This window comes from Sinohyriopsis cumingii, chromosome 3, assembly GCF_028554795.1.
Source record: "Sinohyriopsis cumingii isolate HCF-2022 chromosome 3, ASM2855479v2, whole genome shotgun sequence".
NCBI lineage: Eukaryota > Metazoa > Mollusca > Bivalvia > Unionida > Unionidae > Sinohyriopsis > Sinohyriopsis cumingii.
In genome coordinates, this window is record NC_142963.1 from 25,003,609 (window position 1) to 25,025,769 (window position 22,161).

Consider the following 22,161-nt stretch of genomic DNA (forward strand, 5'->3'; position numbering starts at 1 on the left):
AAACTTCAAAAGTTTATTTTAAATTATTACTGTGTGTGTGTTGGGGGGTGGGGCGTCTTATTCTTCAACCAGAAAACAATCACATCTCATCTGTGAAGATACAAATATAAATTTGTATTAATCTTTTTTACTACTACATTCATTTCATATCCAAAGGTATCAGACAGGTTTTATACTATTTTGTAGCAGTAATAATAAAAGCAAACTGCTGGTTAACAACGATATTTATATTCATTGAGTATATAGTTGCTACCGAAGAAGTCTGGCTTTTTGTCAGTAAAGTACCTTACAATCAATCACCCGTATGTACTATACATATATGTATATGTATATTTATTATACTGATAGGGTGATTTCGTCTTGTCACAGATTTCGTTGTACTTTATTGATAAAACGTCAGACTCTGTGGTTGATATTTCTACCAGGTGCTCAAGGGAGAGAACTGACACATTTCCGGTTAAAGATGAGACGGAGGGTATGTTATAATACAACCCTATTCCCACGAAACGAAGATAAGAACCACAATATTCTTGGCACATTCTGTATTTAGATACATAAATAAAACCTCTTCCATGTGAAACCCTTCATGATCCACACGTTTTGTGGATTTTAACCATGAAAATATTCATTGAGTCATATCAAATTCTTACCAATAACGTACAGTTTAAAAGAAAAGCCAAATGGTTTCCTTTGCACAGGTTATCACGTAATTTTTTCCCCGCTGTTCATGAAATTATACTATCAAAATTAAAAGAATGGGAGCCCCGTAAAGAGGGGTACCCTCTCGGTACAAAAATAGTAAGATGGTGACACCCGGCACGACTGAAGCGCCCTCTAGTTACGTTGTTATCACTGCATATTGAACAAGTAAAACAGAAAAGAGAAGAGGCACAGCAAGAAATGGAGAGCCGATTTCAAAAAGCAGAAAAAAAAGAAAATCAAGTGTAAAGTTTTAAACAACGAAGGAAAAGATAAAAGCTGAGTCAAGGTCACGCCGGCAGCACTCCAGATCCGCACGACGAACCATCTCAAGAAGCAACCGGAAGTGGCCTTGCCATTCGCGATCGACGTCGTAAAAAACAAACCTCGCTGGTGATTCAGGATAAACATTGTGCGAATAATATCCTCGTTGATGTTGATAAACTGGAAATTTTGACTGGTGGAAGACGAACCGGCAACAATCCCACAAAATCATCAATCAAGCAGTTGATATTTGTCAGCGTTTATTTACCGATGGCGTTAATGATAAGTAGTGAAAGGGGCTAACCTAGGGACAATGGGAATTAGCATTACAGACCTCCCCCCCCCCCCGGGCCACTCTGGGGACTATGTAAATTTAACATGGGGAAAATTGCTGGGCCACTCTAGGGACAAGGGGAAATGAACATGGGGAATAGAGTTTGGGCTTGTCTAGGGACAAGGGGAATTTAACATGGGAGAAAAAAAAAACTACTTTAGGGACAAGGGGAATTTAACATGGGATTTTTGTTTTAAATTTTTTTTAAAAAATGGGCTAGGCAATTGAAAGTCATGATCTTTTCGAGACCTATGAGTGGCCCTGAAAAGGGCCTTTGGGTTTCTTCTTTTAATTTTTTCTATTTCTCCACCAGATTCTTATTTTCTGTCCTACACTCTTTCTATTCTTTTCTTTCTTTTCTTCCTTCTTTTTCTCTTCTTTCTTCTTCTCCTCCTCTTCTTTCTTCCTCTTCTCATTTTCTTCTTCCTTTTCAATTTTTTCGTTCCATACTCTCATCCTTATCCTTTCCTCTTCATCCTCCTTCTCCTCCTTTATTTCTTTCATCAGAGCACTGATCATTTCCTTTACTTTTCTTAAATTGTTGATCTTCATCTTCACTCGATGGGGACTATAAGAATAGTGATCCTCGTTTAACCTCACTAACATTTGCTCCATCATACCCAAATTGTCCAGCACGTCTTGCAAGGTTTTCATTTTATCAAGCTGGTTCGAAGCCATCTTCTTTTTTATTCTTTGCAGAATGGTGTGAATGACGAACGTTGTGGGTTCTTATAGTTAAAGTGCGGACGTGAAGGAAAACATCCCCCCACCTAAGACACAAAATTTATATTACCTAGATCATTACTTAAAACGCTCGGACGTGAAGGAAAACATCCCCTACCTTTCTCATTTCATATTATCTACTTTTCACATACGCTAACCAACAATAAACTAACCCAAAATCTACCATCCACACACCCAAATCATTAAAATCAAATCCCAATAATCTACTATCCAGACTAACCTATGCTAGCGCTTATTAACACACAATTATATACATAAACTCATACATTCACACTAGGAAAAAAAGAGTCAGTGTTTATATTCACACTACTCTACCTACACACATTGGCAAATCGATTGTTATTACTTTTCTAAAGATTTGGGTAGCCCTGAAAAGGGCTGTTTGTTTTTTGAACTCCATGACACCTGGTTAATAATGGCACCTTCCATGCCTGGCACCACACACACATCTTCTTCCCCAGTCTCCTTTCACTCTTTTTAGGGAGAGAGCAGAGGCGGGATAAGTGGCTTCAGAATCCCAATCTTCTGTCTCTGGGATTCTGAAATTTCCTCTCTCCTTTTCTTCCTCTTCTTTGTTTTTTCTCTCCTCCTCTTCTTTGTTTCTTCTCTCCTCCACTTTCATTCTTCCCTCTTCTACTGGGGCCTCTGCAGCCAGCTCATTCACTATACCCCTGGCATATTCCAGGTGTACATGAAGTTCAAGCAGTTTTGCTACTCTGGTGTTCATTCTCTTGATCAATAAACAAGGGTAGCTAGACTGCCGAACGAGTTTCAATTTATACTAAAAGCGCGGACGTGATGGAAAACATCCCCTAAAACAAAATTGATCTTACCTAGATCATAACCAAACAAACGCGCGGACCTAAAAGAAACACTCACTCACTTTTTTTACTACCCATTACTATTTTAAAAATTTTCATTAAAAATAATATACTATCCACATGCGCTGAGCAGCAATAAACAAACCCCAAATCTACTCTCCCCACACGTCAAACAGCAAAAAAAAAACATGATCATAATCTACTATCCACAGAAACGTACGTGAGTGCTTACAAACACACAATCATATACACAAACACATACACTCACACCACAAAAGAGTCAGTGTTTATATTCACACTACTCTACATACACACATTGGCAAATGGATTGTTATTTCTTTTCTAGAGTATTGGGTAGCCCTGAAAAGGGCTGTTTTTTGTTTGCTATGGCAATCATTTAGTTTCTAAGAATGCGATGTCCTCTGAGGATAGACTTTCTGGCGATAGGTCTACTTCTTCGGAAAGAGAAGAAGAATTCTTTGGTGTCTATATGACAATCGACAAAGCCTCTGTCAGGTTCAGGTTGCTGCTGCTGTTGTTGCTGTTGCTGCTGTCTCTGAAGTCTGTACTTCTCTGTCCATTCTTCTTTCTCCCTGTTCACTTCTTCTCTGAAGAGCTCTTCTATCAGGTCTTCAGTGACTTTTAGCATTCTCACATTCTCTATCTCTTCTGGCTTCGGTATCAGACTGTGTCTGACCCTATGCAAATTCACGTAGGCTTCGTTTAGCTTAGCTAGTTTGGAGCACATCTTCGTAGGAGGATGAGTCAACAATGGATGGTTAGACTGGAAACTACCCCGGTTCTTAAAGTCAAAGCGCGGACGTGAAGGAAAACATCCATCCACGGTTTTCGAGCCGCAACGTTCAATGAGTGTCATGAGAGGGATAGTAAGAAGTCAAACAGCATGAATCAAAATTCTTATAGCCAAACAAAAGACAAAGGCATTTTGTTTCAAAACACAACATTTTTTTATTCAAAATCACTTAACACTAACAAACAACTATAACATTTTTTAACAATAATTCAACAATATAATATTTTTTTTTCAATTGCCAAACATTTTTTCAACTAACACTCTACTTTAAACAGGGCTGACAACGTTGTGAGTGAAATTGTGATTTCCACTGTTGGAAGTCATTAGGCCATTGATGGACACTACGTTTCCTAGCTTGAGACAAAAGATAAGCATAATGGTCACAAAACCATCGATCTACTTTCACATCGTTTCTAGAAGAAGAACGAGGATCAAAATGAGTCACTAAATGTTCTAAGGAATAGCCCAGGCTGCGATGATGCAGAAAATACACACAATATTGTCCACACACCAAGGAATCTGTGCCTTGTAATTTCACATTATTGAATCGGGTGGTCTGAGCATTTCTTCTCATAAAGTCAATGATATCGTCTTCCAAAGGGGGCAATCCGTACGAATCGAAATATTCCACACATCCTTCTTGAGGAAAGTAGACGGCTACCCAGTGGGTTCCTGGGAGATGACTGTCGTCCGTGTTGATCACATAAGCTAGATGGTCTTGAGGTTTGTGATGAGGGAGTTCATCTTTAGCACAGACGACAGGATTCCAAGAAGCCGTGTACGAACTGTGGTTCAAAAGTTAATAAAGTTCCCTGGTATCCATGTTTTGTGTGGTTTTTTCTTCTTCACAAGTAATAATAAGTCATCAATTCGATCCTGACTTTTTGCATGAAAATGTCTGACAAATAACCGTTTCTTCGTTTCGTCTCCCCACTCTGATTCAGGAGAGCTTCGATACGATGGATCTTTTGCGTGGTTAATGGTGGACAAGAATGTTCATGCAAGTCTTTATACCACTGGTGCAACACGACTTCGTCCGAGATGAGACTCCAAGCTTCGTCCAGATACTCGTCCAATTTTTCTTCTTGACTCAACATCAGGCATTTATCGTGTTGAATTTGACTGGGATGATCGTTTTGACATCCATAGCAATCTTTCTTGATCAATTCCGTCATTTTTTCCACCAAGTGTTTGGCAAAACAGGAGACTAAATGGGCTTCTTGTTCTGGCCATCTCGATTTCATCATGATAACTTCTTCTTCCACAGTCTCTTCACATTCCATGTCTAAAGTTTCTCCACTAGGTAAAGAGGGATAACAGTCTTCCATGGCTTCTAATAGTCTAGAATGACTTCTCTCAAACTGTTGATTTCTATGGTATTATCAAATTCTGCATACAGGATGACGTTCACCGTTACATCAGGGTCTCGGTTTACAAACTGAATTTCCACACGAATCTGGCTTGATTTTATAGGGTGGAAATGTCCTTCGTCGCTGCCTTGGTCTGGAGTGAAAGCAAAAGCCCACAAACCGTAGCCTCCTGCATAATCGTCGTACGAAATACCGTGACTGGTGTTGGTTCCTAACTGTCCCGTGGCTTCGTACAGGGACAAGTACGATCTCAAATAATTCCCGTTATCAAATTTAGGCTCGAAAGGTCGGGTACACAAGGTCTTGCCATCGCGACTGACTTCAATCTTGGACACGCCAAAGTGTAGAAAGTTGAAAGGATTTTTATCAACAGCTCCGTTGAAGGCTGTATTCTCGACGATACCAAGGATCAAACGTTTGGGTAGCTGTCCTTGGAACAGATGATCTTCGATCATAGATTGCTGTCCCCTAGCAATGGTGAACGTTTTCACTTCCACTGTTCGTATCGGATACTTGGCGGTCGTTCTGCTCAACGTCTGACTGATGTCGTTACCCACTTTAGGTAACACTTCCACACGTCGCACGTAAAGTCGGGCTTCTTGGATGACAGTTTTGTAATCGTTAGCATTAGACAACAGATGGAAAGCGACACTACTGAGATTCAGTCTCAGGCGGACATCCACTCCGTTCAGCAAATACTTTTCTTGCAACCACATGTCCAAATGCAAACGATCCATCAGTTCTAATCTACGACTTTGTGCAATTTTCTTTCTTCGTTCTATAAATCCCGATAAATTTTGATCATCCCCAGCAATTGTAGTGCTGTCGAACTTTGCACCTAATGCGACAGGCTTCCATACCATGCAAGCATCCAGATGAGTGTTTTTGGCTTCTTTTCCGTACGTCAAGAGATTTTCCAGGTACGCTCGGTAAGGGTAAGTATCCATGCTGCTGCTGACCAGTTTGTTATTCAAATACAAGTCCACTCCACTGAACAAGGAATACATGAAATTGTTGACGGGAGCTACTCTGGACGTATCAATGAGTGGGTCACCGTCCACCTCGGTTACTTTGACTTTCAAGTACAAGTAACTGCTATTCAGATCGATGCAATCTTCGGGCTGTCCTTTGATTTCAAAATCAATGGGAGCGGAATCCGTCAAAGAGGAGACGGGATGAAATTCCACCCATTGGGATTCTTGCATGGTCATCATGGTGGGGGGCATGGCAAACAGATCCAGTTCCGACTTGGAACGGGCGCAAGACTCTCGGTGCATCATTTTGTTTCTGTGTCTCAATACTTTAATAATCGAAAACGTCTAAGTCTCGAACGGTTCTTCTTTTCTTTGTCTTTCTAGCTTTAGACGTGTGAAGTCTAGTGAAAGGGTGTTTTCTTCGTCGTCTCTTTCTGCCTTGTCCTTGCTGAATGCTTGACTCGGTAGCGTGCAGGGTATTTATAGGTGTTTCTCGTCGGCCTAAAATCTCTTTACCCGTTTGCAACAAGACATTTTTGCTTGCCCTCAAGAAGGCTTCTTTAGGGTTTTGTTTGTTGATGATGACATTTTGGAGAAATTCTTTGCCTTGCGTCAATGCCGCATCTTTCAAGGCGTGCAATCCGCGTGTCACCATCGGTTTCAACACCGGGGCCACCGAACGAAAGGCCGATTTTAAATATCTCCTAAACCGTGTCGTCGCTGTCGAGCAACCCCTCGGTACACTGGATACATGACTTACGAGTCGTGAGAGAACCGTTTTCGAAAATGGAGTTTCACCGTGACTTTTCCTTTGGTGAATGGAATATTTTATCCCAAATCTCCTTTTATAGCAATGTTGACCGTGTCCAAATAAGGCTTTCTGACGGGTAAATAGTGAAGATGTACAAATTCGCGATGGACGTGATAAGTGTTTCCACCTTCCTCGTCATTGACCGTGGTACTGTTCACTTTGAAAGGAATGACACGCAGTAACGGCACAGAGGTGTGTCCCACCACGTTGTACTCCACCACATCGGAGTACACGAAGATCAAATTCAGTACCTGGTACAGTTCTACCGGGAAACGAAAATATCTCGCAAAATGCCCGTTGTTGTCAATGTATGCAATGTGAATCTTTTTGGTCAGCTGATCCGTGACCATATTGAGGTCTCCACCCAAAATGTCATACAATCCAGGGCAAAATTTAATACGTATAATTTTTTCCTCACTTTCAAATTTAATGAGTAGACGATGAGACAGTTTGTGGTACTCAAAGGTGACACGTTTTTTTAGTGTGGTCAGAACTTTGTCAAATGCTGCATAGAATTTGTCAGCGATTACCTCCACCAGATGTTGACCACTAAATTAATGGCTTGAGTTAATTTTAAAGTGATAAACGTAAAAAGGAGGAGAAGTGTCGCTGCTGCTGCTGCGGGGTAGTGCGGTCTTCGCAAGAAGTGATTTATGTTGATGAGTGGTCGTCATGGTTTGCTGCACCGTTTGGTCCAGAATTTCGACGTCAAAAGTGTTTTGAGTTTCAGTGATGTTTTTGATTTGTGTTGGATAAATCATTTCTACCAAAGCCACTTCCCAATGGGCTTCGTGATCTAATGGGATGGCCTGAGGTAATTTGGCCGTGTAACAGCACAACGTGTTGTGGGGAAACACCTCCATGGAACTGTCACTGGGTAAGGTCAAGTAAAATTGGTTTTGGTGACTCATAATTCCAGAGTTCTGTGGCTGTCCGAGGGGTTACTGGACGTCAGAGGCGTGTCTCCGTCCAAAATGGGGTTCTGATTGTGGTTGTTATTGGAATGGTGACTGACACTGGCACTGGACACAAGGTTCCCGTGGTTCCCGATCGAGGAGAATTTCAGGGAGGGATTGGGAAGCAGGTAACCGATGCAACTGCTCAATAAAATGGTCCACAATTGTTTGTCTCCTTGTTGCAAACTCAAATTGGCAATGGCTGCCCCGATGACACAATACAAAACGAAGATTTGGCAGAAAAAGACGATTTGCGTTTAAGGCACACGTTCTCCACACCACACCCACAAGGGTTGTTTTTGTAAATCTTGCAGAGAAGAAGAACTGGGTGAAGGAGTGGTCGACGTAGCTGCGTCTGTGTGAAAGGGCATGATGGTCACTTCTTTTTATAGTCGATGACTTGCGAAGCGTCGATCCAAGAATCAAAACTGGGTGGATATCCTTTCCAACGTACTTTGACTTCTTTGACACGTCGTTTGCCCACTTTACGGGTTCTGCGTTCGAGAATGCTTTCGATGTCGTACACGTCGTCTTCATTTTTGGTGACACGCTGTAACTCGGGCAAATAAAACGTTCCTTTGAGCACTTCTCCGTTCATGTCTTCCAATTTATAGACGGCAGGATGACGGTCATGCACTCGTCCAGTGACACGAAACAATTCGGTCGTCCAGTTAGGTAAGTAACCTTTGTCGAAAGTGCGTTTGGTTTTGCCAATGCGCACCCAATCTCCTACGGCCAACATTCCACTTTTCTTGGGGACAGCCCTCGTCGGGGACGTACCAAACAGGCGCTCAAACACCAACACTTCGTTGTCGGGAGTCACTTCTTGTGGGGCACGTCCGATGCTTCGATGGTAAGATTGGTTGTACGCTTGCACCAGGTGTGGTAAGATGTCGATGTACTTTAGAGTGTGATGATGCGTAAAATATTTCCACATGCGTTCTTTCAAAGTGCGTTGAAAACGTTCCACGATGCTGGCTTTGGTTTCGGGATTCTCGGTGGTAAAAAAATGAATGTCACGTTTCTTTAATTCTTTCTGGAAAGCTTGGTTCAGAAATTCGGTGCCTTTGTCCGTTTGCCATCGAAGAGGGTGACGACCGCTTTGTTTCAACACCCGTTGCAGGGCTCGCACTAACTCGCTGCTCGATTTGGAAGTCAAGGGTACGACCCAGGCAAATTTGGAAAAGACGTCGATGACACAAAACAAATATTTGTAGCCACGATTGTAACTGGCCAAATGAGAGACATCGGCTAAATCGGCTTGCCATTGATGATCGATGCCTTCCACTTGGGTGCGACTTCTGGAAAACTTGCGTCGAATGGGTTTGTGTAAAGTGTAGGTAGCTTGTTCTTGTAACCATCGTTGCACTTGAGGTAAACGGAGACTTTTCAGTCGAGTTTTGGCAGCACGATACAATTTTTGAACTCCTGCGTAACTTGTAGGATGGGAGGGATCGTAGTAAATGCTTTTTCCATTTTTTGTATGTTAATAAGTCACCCACTCTTCGGTGATGCTACTTTGCGTGGGACGAAAGGGTGGTTTAGAAACGGATTTACGTGTCCAATGGGCTACGGGAGTAGAAGTCGAAGGTAGTGGTGGAGGTGGTAATGGAATGGCTTTGGTCTTCTTTTCTTTTTTTTTACTTCTGGTTTCCCTTCGTTCTTTTTCACTTCTGTCGAAGGAGGAGTGGACATCATCTTTTCAACCCAAGCTTTCATTTCTTCTCGTTGGGGTGTGGGGGACGGGGTCAACAAGGATGCTGCAATCTTACTTGAAATAGGAGCTGCTGACGGTGTTTGAAACACTTCTCGCATCTCTTCTTCCTCAGGTCTTCGTGGGGTAGCATCTCTGGTGACCCCTGAGGATGCTAGTGGTGGTGGTAGTGATGATGGTGCTGGACTTTTCATCAAGGTCTTAAAATCTTTCAGAGTGAGTAGAGCTGTTACGTCTAAAGCTTTCTGGTGAAAGAGTTGCAGTCGTTGCAAGAGTTGACCGTACTGTGGCGTTCTGTCGTATTGGGGTGGGGTTCTCCCAATATAATTTAATTAAATTAAATTGAAAGTTCCACCCTGGCTCGTTAGGTTAGAAAGTTAAATTAGTGATGATGTAGATTTACAGCTCTCAGCCCCCAGTCAGCAATGCCGACGGTTAAATTATAGAGAACACGAAGATGAAATTCAATCAATAACAATTTAATAAATGTGATAATTTAGAACGATAACTTCCAATCACTCGTCTTTCCCTCGACCAAGTGACAGCCTAATTCATCCCGTGATTTACAGTGTGAGTTCGATTTTCCCCCTGTCCTTGCATCTACTCATCTATTTCTTCCCGCTGATTCTTCCTTCTTTCCGTTCCTCTAACTCCTTCTTTGTCTCTGTTTCCTCTCTACTATCTCCTCCAGCTTCGCTCCAGACTTCAGCTTCTCCTTTCTCCTCCTTTTATTATCTCCTCCTCCAATTCCGCTCCCAGACTTCAACTCCACCCTCTTCTTCCCTCCTTTCCTCCGTCTCTCTATCCGAGACAACGGGACCAAACTTTAACTGGTCTGTCCCTCAAAGCTTCCTGTGAAAAACCACAAGGCGTTAACAAATGTTTTATCGAACCTTACCTCACACTATAACGACAATTAACCATCAGATAGCTGTCACTGTTTCGGCCACGCATGCATACACATCGAAATTCGCACACACTTCTTGCAGGGTAAACAATGGCGTAATAACACAGTATCAGCGAATTGTTATACAGACATCAATACATTGCGTCACGTCAGTATATACACATATATATTTAATCTCATCGTACTACAATCTGACAAAATCAGACGCATGTCTGTACATTACAAATATTCAACAATGGCAAAATCTATAATCATATGAACATATGTGTTAGTCTACTATAAAATACCCACATAGTAAATTACAATATTAACTCTTACGACGGCTAGCAAGTTATATAATTCTTTACAAATATCAACTCATTTCTTCAAAATATGCAAACATATTAACAAAACAAAGTAATTCTTCGTACTACGATTCTAGTACTAATAAAGTATACATACGACCTACAATTAAAATGCAGTCGCATTCCACAAAGACCGAACAAATATCTACTGACCTTTTGAAGCTTTCTGTACTTAGACCTTCCGCTCTAAGATTTTCCCGCCAATAACGAATGGCTATTCGGAGTTACGCTAACCTCTTCTCTGGGTAATTTCTCTCAGCGAACTAACTTTTGCCGGAAAACGCAGGGATATCATTCTACCCAAATCAAGGTCTCCCCCCCCCCATCTCGATTCTGATTGGGTGGCGCTGTGCCCCTGTCCAATCGTCTTAGCGGCCAGTTCAACCTGTCTGTCTGTTTGCAGGGGAAAGAAGTTAGGACACTCCCACTTCTTCAGGCAATTTCTTTTGATCTGGGAAGATTTCGACACCTAGGTGATAATTGGCTATCGGACGCCTCGCAACTCCGATGTCCGGTTTCCTATTCTAGCCACAACAATCTTACGTAACGGATTAGTGCTAGCCTTCGGCAATGTTCGACATCAAACAATGACCCGTCAGAATTACCTTGATTATACATGTTTCAAACTGGGCTACTCTGGGTCGGGGTAAACATGACACCCCCCCACGCTTGAGAATAAAATCGGGATTTTATTCCTCAAAATTACTTCAAATGCAATGGCATTAATATACGAAATAAATAACAAAATTATCGCGACACTACACGCTGAGTATGAACATGAATATATATATATATATATATATATATATATATATATATATATATATATATATATATATATATATATATATATATATATATATATATATATATATATATATATATAGAGCGATCTATACCATTCCATCGCTCCTGCTCATGAAATCGGCGCCTACGTTCTCAGTTCCTTTCACGTATCTGATCTGCATCTGGTATTGTTGTAAGAACAGCGACCATCGCATCAATCGTCCATTCGACAATTTCGCCTGCGCGAGTTACGCGAGTGGTTGGTGGTCGGTCTCCAAGATGAACTTCCGCCCGTATAAGTACCGCTCGAACCGTGATATACCGAACACGATTCTGAGGCATTCTCTCTCCGATACGGAGTAGTTCTTCTCGGCAGCTGACAACTTCCGACTGCCGTACGCGACAAGAAAAAGCGTCTCATCGTATTCCTGTAGTAGTACTGCTCCCAGTCCCGTGTCACATGCGTCGGTGCGAAGAACGAAGTCTTTTGTCAGATCCGGTAGACGGAGAACTGCGTCGGATGTGAGTCTATCCTTCAGCGTTTGGAAAGCATGCTCACACGCATCTGTCCAAATAACCTTAGTCGGGGCACGTTTCTTGGTTAGGTCAGACAACGGTCCCGCAACCGCGCTGAAATTGGTCACATACCTCCGGTAATACCCGGCCAATCCCAGAAATGACCTCACCTCAGTTTTCGTGGTGGGTCGTGCGGAGTTTCTCAGCTGCTCCACCTTCGACTTCTCTGGGGACAGCGTACCTTGGCTCAGGGTATGTCCCAAATAGTCCAATGTCCGGAACCCTAGTTGACATTTGGAAGGGCGAGCTGTCAATCCCGCCTGACGCAGCCGCTCCAAAACGTCAGCTAACAGAGTGAGGTGTTCACCCCACGTCGCTGTGGCTAACAAGAGGTCATCCATGAAGTTGTGGACACCCCTATCGCGCAAGGGTTCCAACAACTTCCGCATCATCCTAGTAAAGACGTTGGGCGCGTTCTGTACCCCGAACGGCATGACCAACCATTGGTAGGTCCCGTCGGGAGTAGCAAAAGCTAGCTTTGCCCTATCCTCCTCCCTTACGAGTTGTCGTTTTGCGTGGGGCAAGGGGTAGGGTTTCCGCTGGACTGGCCGGTTATCCACCAGCTTTAACCCGAACTCGACAAGCGACGTTCTCCCGGGTATTTCCGTAAGCACATCGGAATACCCGGCCAGCAACGTATCAATCTCTTCCCGCTGTACGCAGTCAACATGGGGTCGCACTCCACGTCCGAGGGTGTCTCAGCCCTCGTTAACGGACAGCTCGGAACAGTGTTGGCACCTTCCGTATCGCCTTCGGCGTCCTCGGTGACTATCGTGGCGATAACAAAATCGCTGGCGGTCTCTCTTTCCCGATATCTCTTAAGGAGATTGGCATGGTACAATTTCTCCTTCGTTGGTAGCCGTATCGATATGTTTGACCTCCGACCTTCTTGGTGACAACGTATGGACCCCTCCAGGAAACTTGCAACTTGTTGTGTTCTTTGGGCAGCAGTAACAACACCTTGTCCCCTACTTCAAACTGGCGTGGTTTTGCGCGCTTGTTGTAATTCTTCGCCTGACGCGCCTTCGCTCGCTTGAGGTTCTCCTGTGCGAGGGAACAAACTTCCTCCAGTTTGTTGCGCAAGTCCGCAACGTATTGGTAGGTGGTGCGTACCTCCTCCACAGCGTGATCGTCCGTCCACAGTTGTCTCAGTATGGCGATTGGGCCGCGTACGGTCCTCCCGTACAGGAGTTCAAAGGGAGAGAACCCTAAACTCGCTTAAGGTACTTCCCGGTAGCCGAAAAGCATGGAAGGAATATACCGATCCCAATCCTTGGGGCGGCCTTCGCACATCTTCTTGAGCGTGTTCTTTAGGGTCCCGTTAAACCGTTCGACCAGTCCGTTACATTGAGGGTGATACGGTGTAGTCGTGAGGTGCTTAATTGACATCAGTCGGTTTACCTCTGCCATCACGCGACTCATGAATTGTGTCCCTTGGTCGGTCAGGATCTCGTCAGGCACTCCAACTCTTGACCAAATCCCAAACAGCGCTTCCGCGACGGTTTCCGAATCAATATTACGCAGCGCAACGGCCTCCGGATAGCGTGTAGCGTAATCTACGACCGTTACGATATACCGATTTCCGTGCGACGACGCGGGTTTTATCGGTCCGATCAAGTCCATCGCGACGCGTCTAAACGGTTCATCGATAAGGGGTGTACTCCCCAAGGGGACGGGTCGATGATCCGTTTTCGGTGCCATTCTCTGACACTTGTCACAGGAGAGACAGAACCGTTTGACGTCTCCCTGGACCCCTGGCCAGTAGAATCCTTTGACAAGACGGTCACGCGTCTTGGCAATTCCCATGTGTCCACCCATGAGACTCGTGCGCGAGTTTCAACACTTCCCCTCGCTTCTCTTTTGGTACGACGACTTGCTTAAAGTGTTCGTTACCATTCCTGGCGTAGCGATACAAGATCCCCTTCTTGTATGCGAACTTCACCCCGCCATTCGAAGTTTCTCTCTCCGTCCCTGCTGCAGCGTGTTGGTGCAACTGCGCCAGAGTTGCGTCTTCCTGTTGCAGTTTCCTCAGCTCGGCCGGAAGAACGTTACTCACCGGTGTCGATGTAACTTCCATCGGCTTCGCTTTCGTCTGTCGACTCTTGGACCTGGTTTCCACAGCACTCACCGGCATCGGTGTGCAGGTTTCGGGGTTCGGTTGTGGCAACACATAACGACATCCCAGTATGACGTCATATGATAAACCATCGAAGCATGCAGCTTCAATTTTCCCCTTCACGTACGGTGAATCGAGGTCAATGACAGCCACTGGCAATGAGTCACTAGCGCTGTTCGCGTACTGAACTTCGATTACCTCCCCTGTGTAATCCTCGGGCTTAACGTACTTCTTGTCGACAAGGGCTGGGACGCTACACCCAGTGTCATACAAGATGGTGGCACCTTCTCCGTTGACAGTAGCAGACGCGAGGTTGGCTGGGTTACAGCTTGCCTCCGGCTCGCGCTCATTCCTAGCGACGGCATTCACCTGGGTCTGCCTGCCCTTGGGACAATCCCTGGCAATATGCCCCGGGCGCTTGCAGTTGTAACACGTCGGCGGCCCTCGCCGACCTGCAAGTCCCGCTTTCGTGGGTGAGGCCTGTCCAGGTCTATGGTTGGCATCCTTACCTGTAGATCCCCCTCCGACCCTCCCGTCGCCCTGACGGTTACGGACAGCCGGCTCTACCTCAACCACACGGCGCGACTCAGTGGGTCGGGGTCGATCCGCACCCCCGGAACCTCCACTTTTCGAGTGTGCCTGCTCGTATCGCTCCGCCATGCTAGCGATCTCTTCGAGCGTCCGGTGCTCTCTCTCTCCTAGAAAGACTGTCAACTCGCGACGGTAAGTACTCAGGACATGTTCCTTGAGTATAACCTCGCGTAGCCCGTCGTACGATCGTTCGACTTCGGCCATCTTCATCCACTTCTCAAATAACCCTCGTACACGGGTGTGGAATTGAGAGTGGGTCTCCGTTGCCTTTTTCGCCGAGTCTCGAAAAAGTTTACGATATGTTTCGGCGGTCAGCCGATAATGGCAGAGAAGGGCCTTTTTGAGCGCATTGTAGTCGTCAGCATCGTCTGCAGCTAAGCCGTGGTAGACTTCACGAGCTGCACCTTGCAAAAAAGCTGAGACATTAATCGCCCAATGTTGTTCAGGAATTTTATGAGCGTGAGCGAGTTTCTCAAACTGAACAAGAAAATCGTCGATAGATTCCTCCTTATCGCTGAACCGCGGCATACTTATCTGGACCATTCGGTGGTCGATGAAAGGTCGTCCGGTCCCTCCAGAGCTTGTGCTAGCGTCGTCCCGATCTATGTCCCTAGCGGCTAACCTGATCTTCTCCATTTCGAGAGTGTGAGCAAGCTCTCGTTCTTTTGTGGCCGCTGATATCCTGGCCAACTCTTGGTCCGCTGCTATCTTAGCCAGCTCCAGCTCTTTCTGTGTTTCTCTTTCGGCGGCTATCCGGGCCAGCTCCAGCTCTTTCTGGGTTTCTTTGTCCGCTGTTATCTTGGCCAGCTCCAGTTCTCGGTCCGCTGCTTTTTCTGCCTTCCATTCCTTGATTCGTTCTTCAATAAATGCTGCCAGGCGATCTCCCTCGTAGCCGAGATCTTCCGAACCCATGGCACGGTACTCCTTTATCATTTGCCTTTCTGTAGCCATATTGTTATACTAATAGGAAGTGATACCTTGTCTCGACCTTACTAACAATGGACAGATATTACAAGTTCCCAGCCAAATACTTACCTGTCGACAACAACTAATTTCGTTCAGGTAAGATATTTGCTCGATATTTGCTTCACAATTACTGCAAGTAATTAAAGATCTACCAAACATGCAAATATCAAATATAACAAACACAAGATGAGAAAATCATAAAAATTCAAAATACATAGGATGGAAAATATCTCACACTGTTCACTAATACTTCCTAACAAATAAACTTTTAGATCGTAAAATAATATTTATGTCTAATTCAAATCCCGGACGAAGCGCCCACTGTGGCGTTCTGTCGTATTGGGGTGGGGTTCTCCCAATATAATTTAATTAAATTAAATTGAAAGTTCCACCCTGGCTCGTTAGGTTAGAAAGTTAAATTAGTGATGATGTAGATTTACAGCTCTCAGCCCCCAGTCAGCAATGCCGACGGTTAAATTATAGAGAACACGAAGATGAAATTCAATCAATAACAATTTAATAAATGTGATAATTTAGAACGATAACTTCCAATCACTCGTCTTTCCCTCGACCAAGTGACAGCCTAATTCATCCCGTGATTTACAGTGTGAGTTCGATTTTCCCCCTGTCCTTGCATCTACTCATCTATTTCTTCCCGCTGATTCTTCCTTCTTTCCGTTCCTCTAACTCCTTCTTTGTCTCTGTTTCCTCTCTACTATCTCCTCCAGCTTCGCTCCAGACTTCAGCTTCTCCTTTCTCCTCCTTTTATTATCTCCTCCTCCAATTCCGCTCCCAGACTTCAACTCCACCCTCTTCTTCCCTCCTTTCCTCCGTCTCTCTATCCGAGACAACGGGACCAAACTTTAACTGGTCTGTCCCTCAAAGCTTCCTGTGAAAAACCACAAGGCGTTAACAAATGTTTTATCGAACCTTACCTCACACTATAACGACAATTAACCATCAGATAGCTGTCACTGTTTCGGCCACGCATGCATACACATCGAAATTCGCACACACTTCTTGCAGGGTAAACAATGGCGTAATAACACAGTATCAGCGAATTGTTATACAGACATCAATACATTGCGTCACGTCAGTATATACACATATATATTTAATCTCATCGTACTACAATCTGACAAAATCAGACGCATGTCTGTACATTACAAATATTCAACAATGGCAAAATCTATAATCATATGAACATATGTGTTAGTCTACTATAAAATACCCACATAGTAAATTACAATATTAACTCTTACGACGGCTAGCAAGTTATATAATTCTTTACAAATATCAACTCATTTCTTCAAAATATGCAAACATATTAACAAAACAAAGTAATTCTTCGTACTACGATTCTAGTACTAATAAAGTATACATACGACCTACAATTAAAATGCAGTCGCATTCCACAAAGACCGAACAAATATCTACTGACCTTTTGAAGCTTTCTGTACTTAGACCTTCCCGCTCTAAGATTTTCCCGCCAATAACGAATGGCTATTCGGAGTTACGCTAACCTCTTCTCTGGGTAATTTCTCTCAGCGAACTAACTTTTGCCGGAAAACGCAGGGATATCATTCTACCCAAATCAAGGTCTCCCCCCCCCCATCTCGATTCTGATTGGGTGGCGCTGTGCCCCTGTCCAATCGTCTTAGCGGCCAGTTCAACCTGTCTGTCTGTTTGCAGGGGAAAGAAGTTAGGACACTCCCACTTCTTCAGGCAATTTCTTTTGATCTGGGAACATTTCGACACCTAGGTGATAATTGGCTATCGGACGCCTCGCAACTCCGATGTCCGGTTTCCTATTCTAGCCACAACAATCTTACGTAACGGATTAGTGCTAGCCTTCGGCAATGTTCGACATCAAACAATGACCCGTCAGAATTACCTTGATTATACATGTTTCAAACTGGGCTACTCTGGGTCGGGGTAAACATGACACCCCCCCACGCTTGAGAATAAAATCGGGATTTTATTCCTCAAAATTACTTCAAATGCAATGGCATTAATATACGAAATAAATAACAAAATTATCGCGACACTACACGCTGAGTATGAACATGAATATATATATATATATATATATATATATATATATATATATATATATATATATATATATATATATATATATATATATATATATATATATATATATATATATATATACATATACATATATACATATATATATATATATATATATATATATATATATATATATATATATATATATATATATATATATATATATATATATATATATATATATATATATATATATATATATATATAGAGCGATCTATACCATTCCATCGCTCCTGCTCATGAAATCGGCGCCTACGTTCTCAGTTCCTTTCACGTATCTGATCTGCATCTGGTATTGTTGTAAGAACAGCGACCATCGCATCAATCGTCCATTCGACAATTTCGCCTGCGCGAGTTACGCGAGTGGTTGGTGGTCGGTCTCCAAGATGAACTTCCGCCCGTATAAGTACCGCTCGAACCGTGATATACCGAACACGATTCTGAGGCATTCTCTCTCCGATACGGAGTAGTTCTTCTCGGCAGCTGACAACTTCCGACTGCCGTACGCGACAAGAAAAAGCGTCTCATCGTATTCCTGTAGTAGTACTGCTCCCAGTCCCGTGTCACATGCGTCGGTGCGAAGAACGAAGTCTTTTGTCAGATCCGGTAGACGGAGAACTGCGTCGGATGTGAGTCTATCCTTCAGCGTTTGGAAAGCATGCTCACACGCATCTGTCCAAATAACCTTAGTCGGGGCACGTTTCTTGGTTAGGTCAGACAACGGTCCCGCAACCGCGCTGAAATTGGTCACATACCTCCGGTAATACCCGGCCAATCCCAGAAATGACCTCACCTCAGTTTTCGTGGTGGGTCGTGCGGAGTTTCTCAGCTGCTCCACCTTCGACTTCTCTGGGGACAGCGTACCTTGGCTCAGGGTATGTCCCAAATAGTCCAATGTCCGGAACCCTAGTTGACATTTGGAAGGGCGAGCTGTCAATCCCGCCTGACGCAGCCGCTCCAAAACGTCAGCTAACAGAGTGAGGTGTTCACCCCACGTCGCTGTGGCTAACAAGAGGTCATCCATGAAGTTGTGGACACCCCTATCGCGCAAGGGTTCCAACAACTTCCGCATCATCCTAGTAAAGACGTTGGGCGCGTTCTGTACCCCGAACGGCATGACCAACCATTGGTAGGTCCCGTCGGGAGTAGCAAAAGCTAGCTTTGCCCTATCCTCCTCCCTTACGAGTTGTCGTTTTGCGTGGGGCAAGGGGTAGGGTTTCCGCTGGACTGGCCGGTTATCCACCAGCTTTAACCCGAACTCGACAAGCGACGTTCTCCCGGGTATTTCCGTAAGCACATCGGAATACCCGGCCAGCAACGTATCAATCTCTTCCCGCTGTACGCAGTCAACATGGGGTCGCACTCCACGTCCGAGGGTGTCTCAGCCCTCGTTAACGGACAGCTCGGAACAGTGTTGGCACCTTCCGTATCGCCTTCGGCGTCCTCGGTGACTATCGTGGCGATAACAAAATCGCTGGCGGTCTCTCTTTCCCGATATCTCTTAAGGAGATTGGCATGGTACAATTTCTCCTTCGTTGGTAGCCGTATCGATATGTTTGACCTCCGACCTTCTTGGTGACAACGTATGGACCCCTCCAGGAAACTTGCAACTTGTTGTGTTCTTTGGGCAGCAGTAACAACACCTTGTCCCCTACTTCAAACTGGCGTGGTTTTGCGCGCTTGTTGTAATTCTTCGCCTGACGCGCCTTCGCTCGCTTGAGGTTCTCCTGTGCGAGGGAACAAACTTCCTCCAGTTTGTTGCGCAAGTCCGCAACGTATTGGTAGGTGGTGCGTACCTCCTCCACAGCGTGATCGTCCGTCCACAGTTGTCTCAGTATGGCGATTGGGCCGCGTACGGTCCTCCCGTACAGGAGTTCAAAGGGAGAGAACCCTAAACTCGCTTAAGGTACTTCCCGGTAGCCGAAAAGCATGGAAGGAATATACCGATCCCAATCCTTGGGGCGGCCTTCGCACATCTTCTTGAGCGTGTTCTTTAGGGTCCCGTTAAACCGTTCGACCAGTCCGTTACATTGAGGGTGATACGGTGTAGTCGTGAGGTGCTTAATTGACATCAGTCGGTTTACCTCTGCCATCACGCGACTCATGAATTGTGTCCCTTGGTCGGTCAGGATCTCGTCAGGCACTCCAACTCTTGACCAAATCCCAAACAGCGCTTCCGCGACGGTTTCCGAATCAATATTACGCAGCGCAACGGCCTCCGGATAGCGTGTAGCGTAATCTACGACCGTTACGATATACCGATTTCCGTGCGACGACGCGGGTTTTATCGGTCCGATCAAGTCCATCGCGACGCGTCTAAACGGTTCATCGATAAGGGGTGTACTCCCCAAGGGGACGGGTCGATGATCCGTTTTCGGTGCCATTCTCTGACACTTGTCACAGGAGAGACAGAACCGTTTGACGTCTCCCTGGACCCCTGGCCAGTAGAATCCTTTGACAAGACGGTCACGCGTCTTGGCAATTCCCATGTGTCCACCCATGAGACTCGTGCGCGAGTTTCAACACTTCCCCTCGCTTCTCTTTTGGTACGACGACTTGCTTAAAGTGTTCGTTACCATTCCTGGCGTAGCGATACAAGATCCCCTTCTTGTATGCGAACTTCACCCCGCCATTCGAAGTTTCTCTCTCCGTCCCTGCTGCAGCGTGTTGGTGCAACTGCGCCAGAGTTGCGTCTTCCTGTTGCAGTTTCCTCAGCTCGGCCGGAAGAACGTTACTCACCGGTGTCGATGTAACTTCCATCGGCTTCGCTTTCGTCTGTCGACTCTTGGACCTGGTTTCCACAGCACTCACCGGCATCGGTGTGCAGGTTTCGGGGTTCGGTTGTGGCAACACATAACGACATCCCAGTATGACGTCATATGATAAACCATCGAAGCATGCAGCTTCAATTTTCCCCTTCACGTACGGTGAATCGAGGTCAATGACAGCCACTGGCAATGAGTCACTAGCGCTGTTCGCGTACTGAACTTCGATTACCTCCCCTGTGTAATCCTCGGGCTTAACGTACTTCTTGTCGACAAGGGCTGGGACGCTACACCCAGTGTCATACAAGATGGTGGCACCTTCTCCGTTGACAGTAGCAGACGCGAGGTTGGCTGGGTTACAGCTTGCCTCCGGCTCGCGCTCATTCCTAGCGACGGCATTCACCTGGGTCTGCCTGCCCTTGGGACAATCCCTGGCAATATGCCCCGGGCGCTTGCAGTTGTAACACGTCGGCGGCCCTCGCCGACCTGCAAGTCCCGCTTTCGTGGGTGAGGCCTGTCCAGGTCTATGGTTGGCATCCTTACCTGTAGATCCCCCTCCGACCCTCCCGTCGCCCTGACGGTTACGGACAGCCGGCTCTACCTCAACCACACGGCGCGACTCAGTGGGTCGGGGTCGATCCGCACCCCCGGAACCTCCACTTTTCGAGTGTGCCTGCTCGTATCGCTCCGCCATGCTAGCGATCTCTTCGAGCGTCCGGTGCTCTCTCTCTCCTAGAAAGACTGTCAACTCGCGACGGTAAGTACTCAGGACATGTTCCTTGAGTATAACCTCGCGTAGCCCGTCGTACGATCGTTCGACTTCGGCCATCTTCATCCACTTCTCAAATAACCCTCGTACACGGGTGTGGAATTGAGAGTGGGTCTCCGTTGCCTTTTTCGCCGAGTCTCGAAAAAGTTTACGATATGTTTCGGCGGTCAGCCGATAATGGCAGAGAAGGGCCTTTTTGAGCGCATTGTAGTCGTCAGCATCGTCTGCAGCTAAGCCGTGGTAGACTTCACGAGCTGCACCTTGCAAAAAAGCTGAGACATTAATCGCCCAATGTTGTTCAGGAATTTTATGAGCGTGAGCGAGTTTCTCAAACTGAACAAGAAAATCGTCGATAGATTCCTCCTTATCGCTGAACCGCGGCATACTTATCTGGACCATTCGGTGGTCGATGAAAGGTCGTCCGGTCCCTCCAGAGCTTGTGCTAGCGTCGTCCCGATCTATGTCCCTAGCGGCTAACCTGATCTTCTCCATTTCGAGAGTGTGAGCAAGCTCTCGTTCTTTTGTGGCCGCTGATATCCTGGCCAACTCTTGGTCCGCTGCTATCTTAGCCAGCTCCAGCTCTTTCTGTGTTTCTCTTTCGGCGGCTATCCGGGCCAGCTCCAGCTCTTTCTGGGTTTCTTTGTCCGCTGTTATCTTGGCCAGCTCCAGTTCTCGGTCCGCTGCTTTTTCTGCCTTCCATTCCTTGATTCGTTCTTCAATAAATGCTGCCAGGCGATCTCCCTCGT

The 22,161-nt window shown here is 45.4% G+C and overlaps 1 protein-coding gene across 1 annotated transcript; it reads right to left on the reverse strand.

The window, feature by feature from the left end:
• Nucleotides 1-86: 86 nt before the first annotated feature.
• On the reverse strand, nt 87-17,731 carry LOC149802559 (uncharacterized). The gene is made up of 3 exons (XM_089953795.1): nt 17,229-17,731; nt 15,048-16,676; nt 87-90 (listed from the first exon to the last, which is right to left on the reverse strand). The coding sequence occupies exons 2-3, from the start codon at nt 15,770-15,772 to the stop codon at nt 87-89; spliced, it is 729 nt and encodes a 242-aa protein (XP_089809921.1). The 5' UTR covers nt 15,773-16,676; nt 17,229-17,731.
• Nucleotides 17,732-22,161: the final 4,430 nt, after the last annotated feature.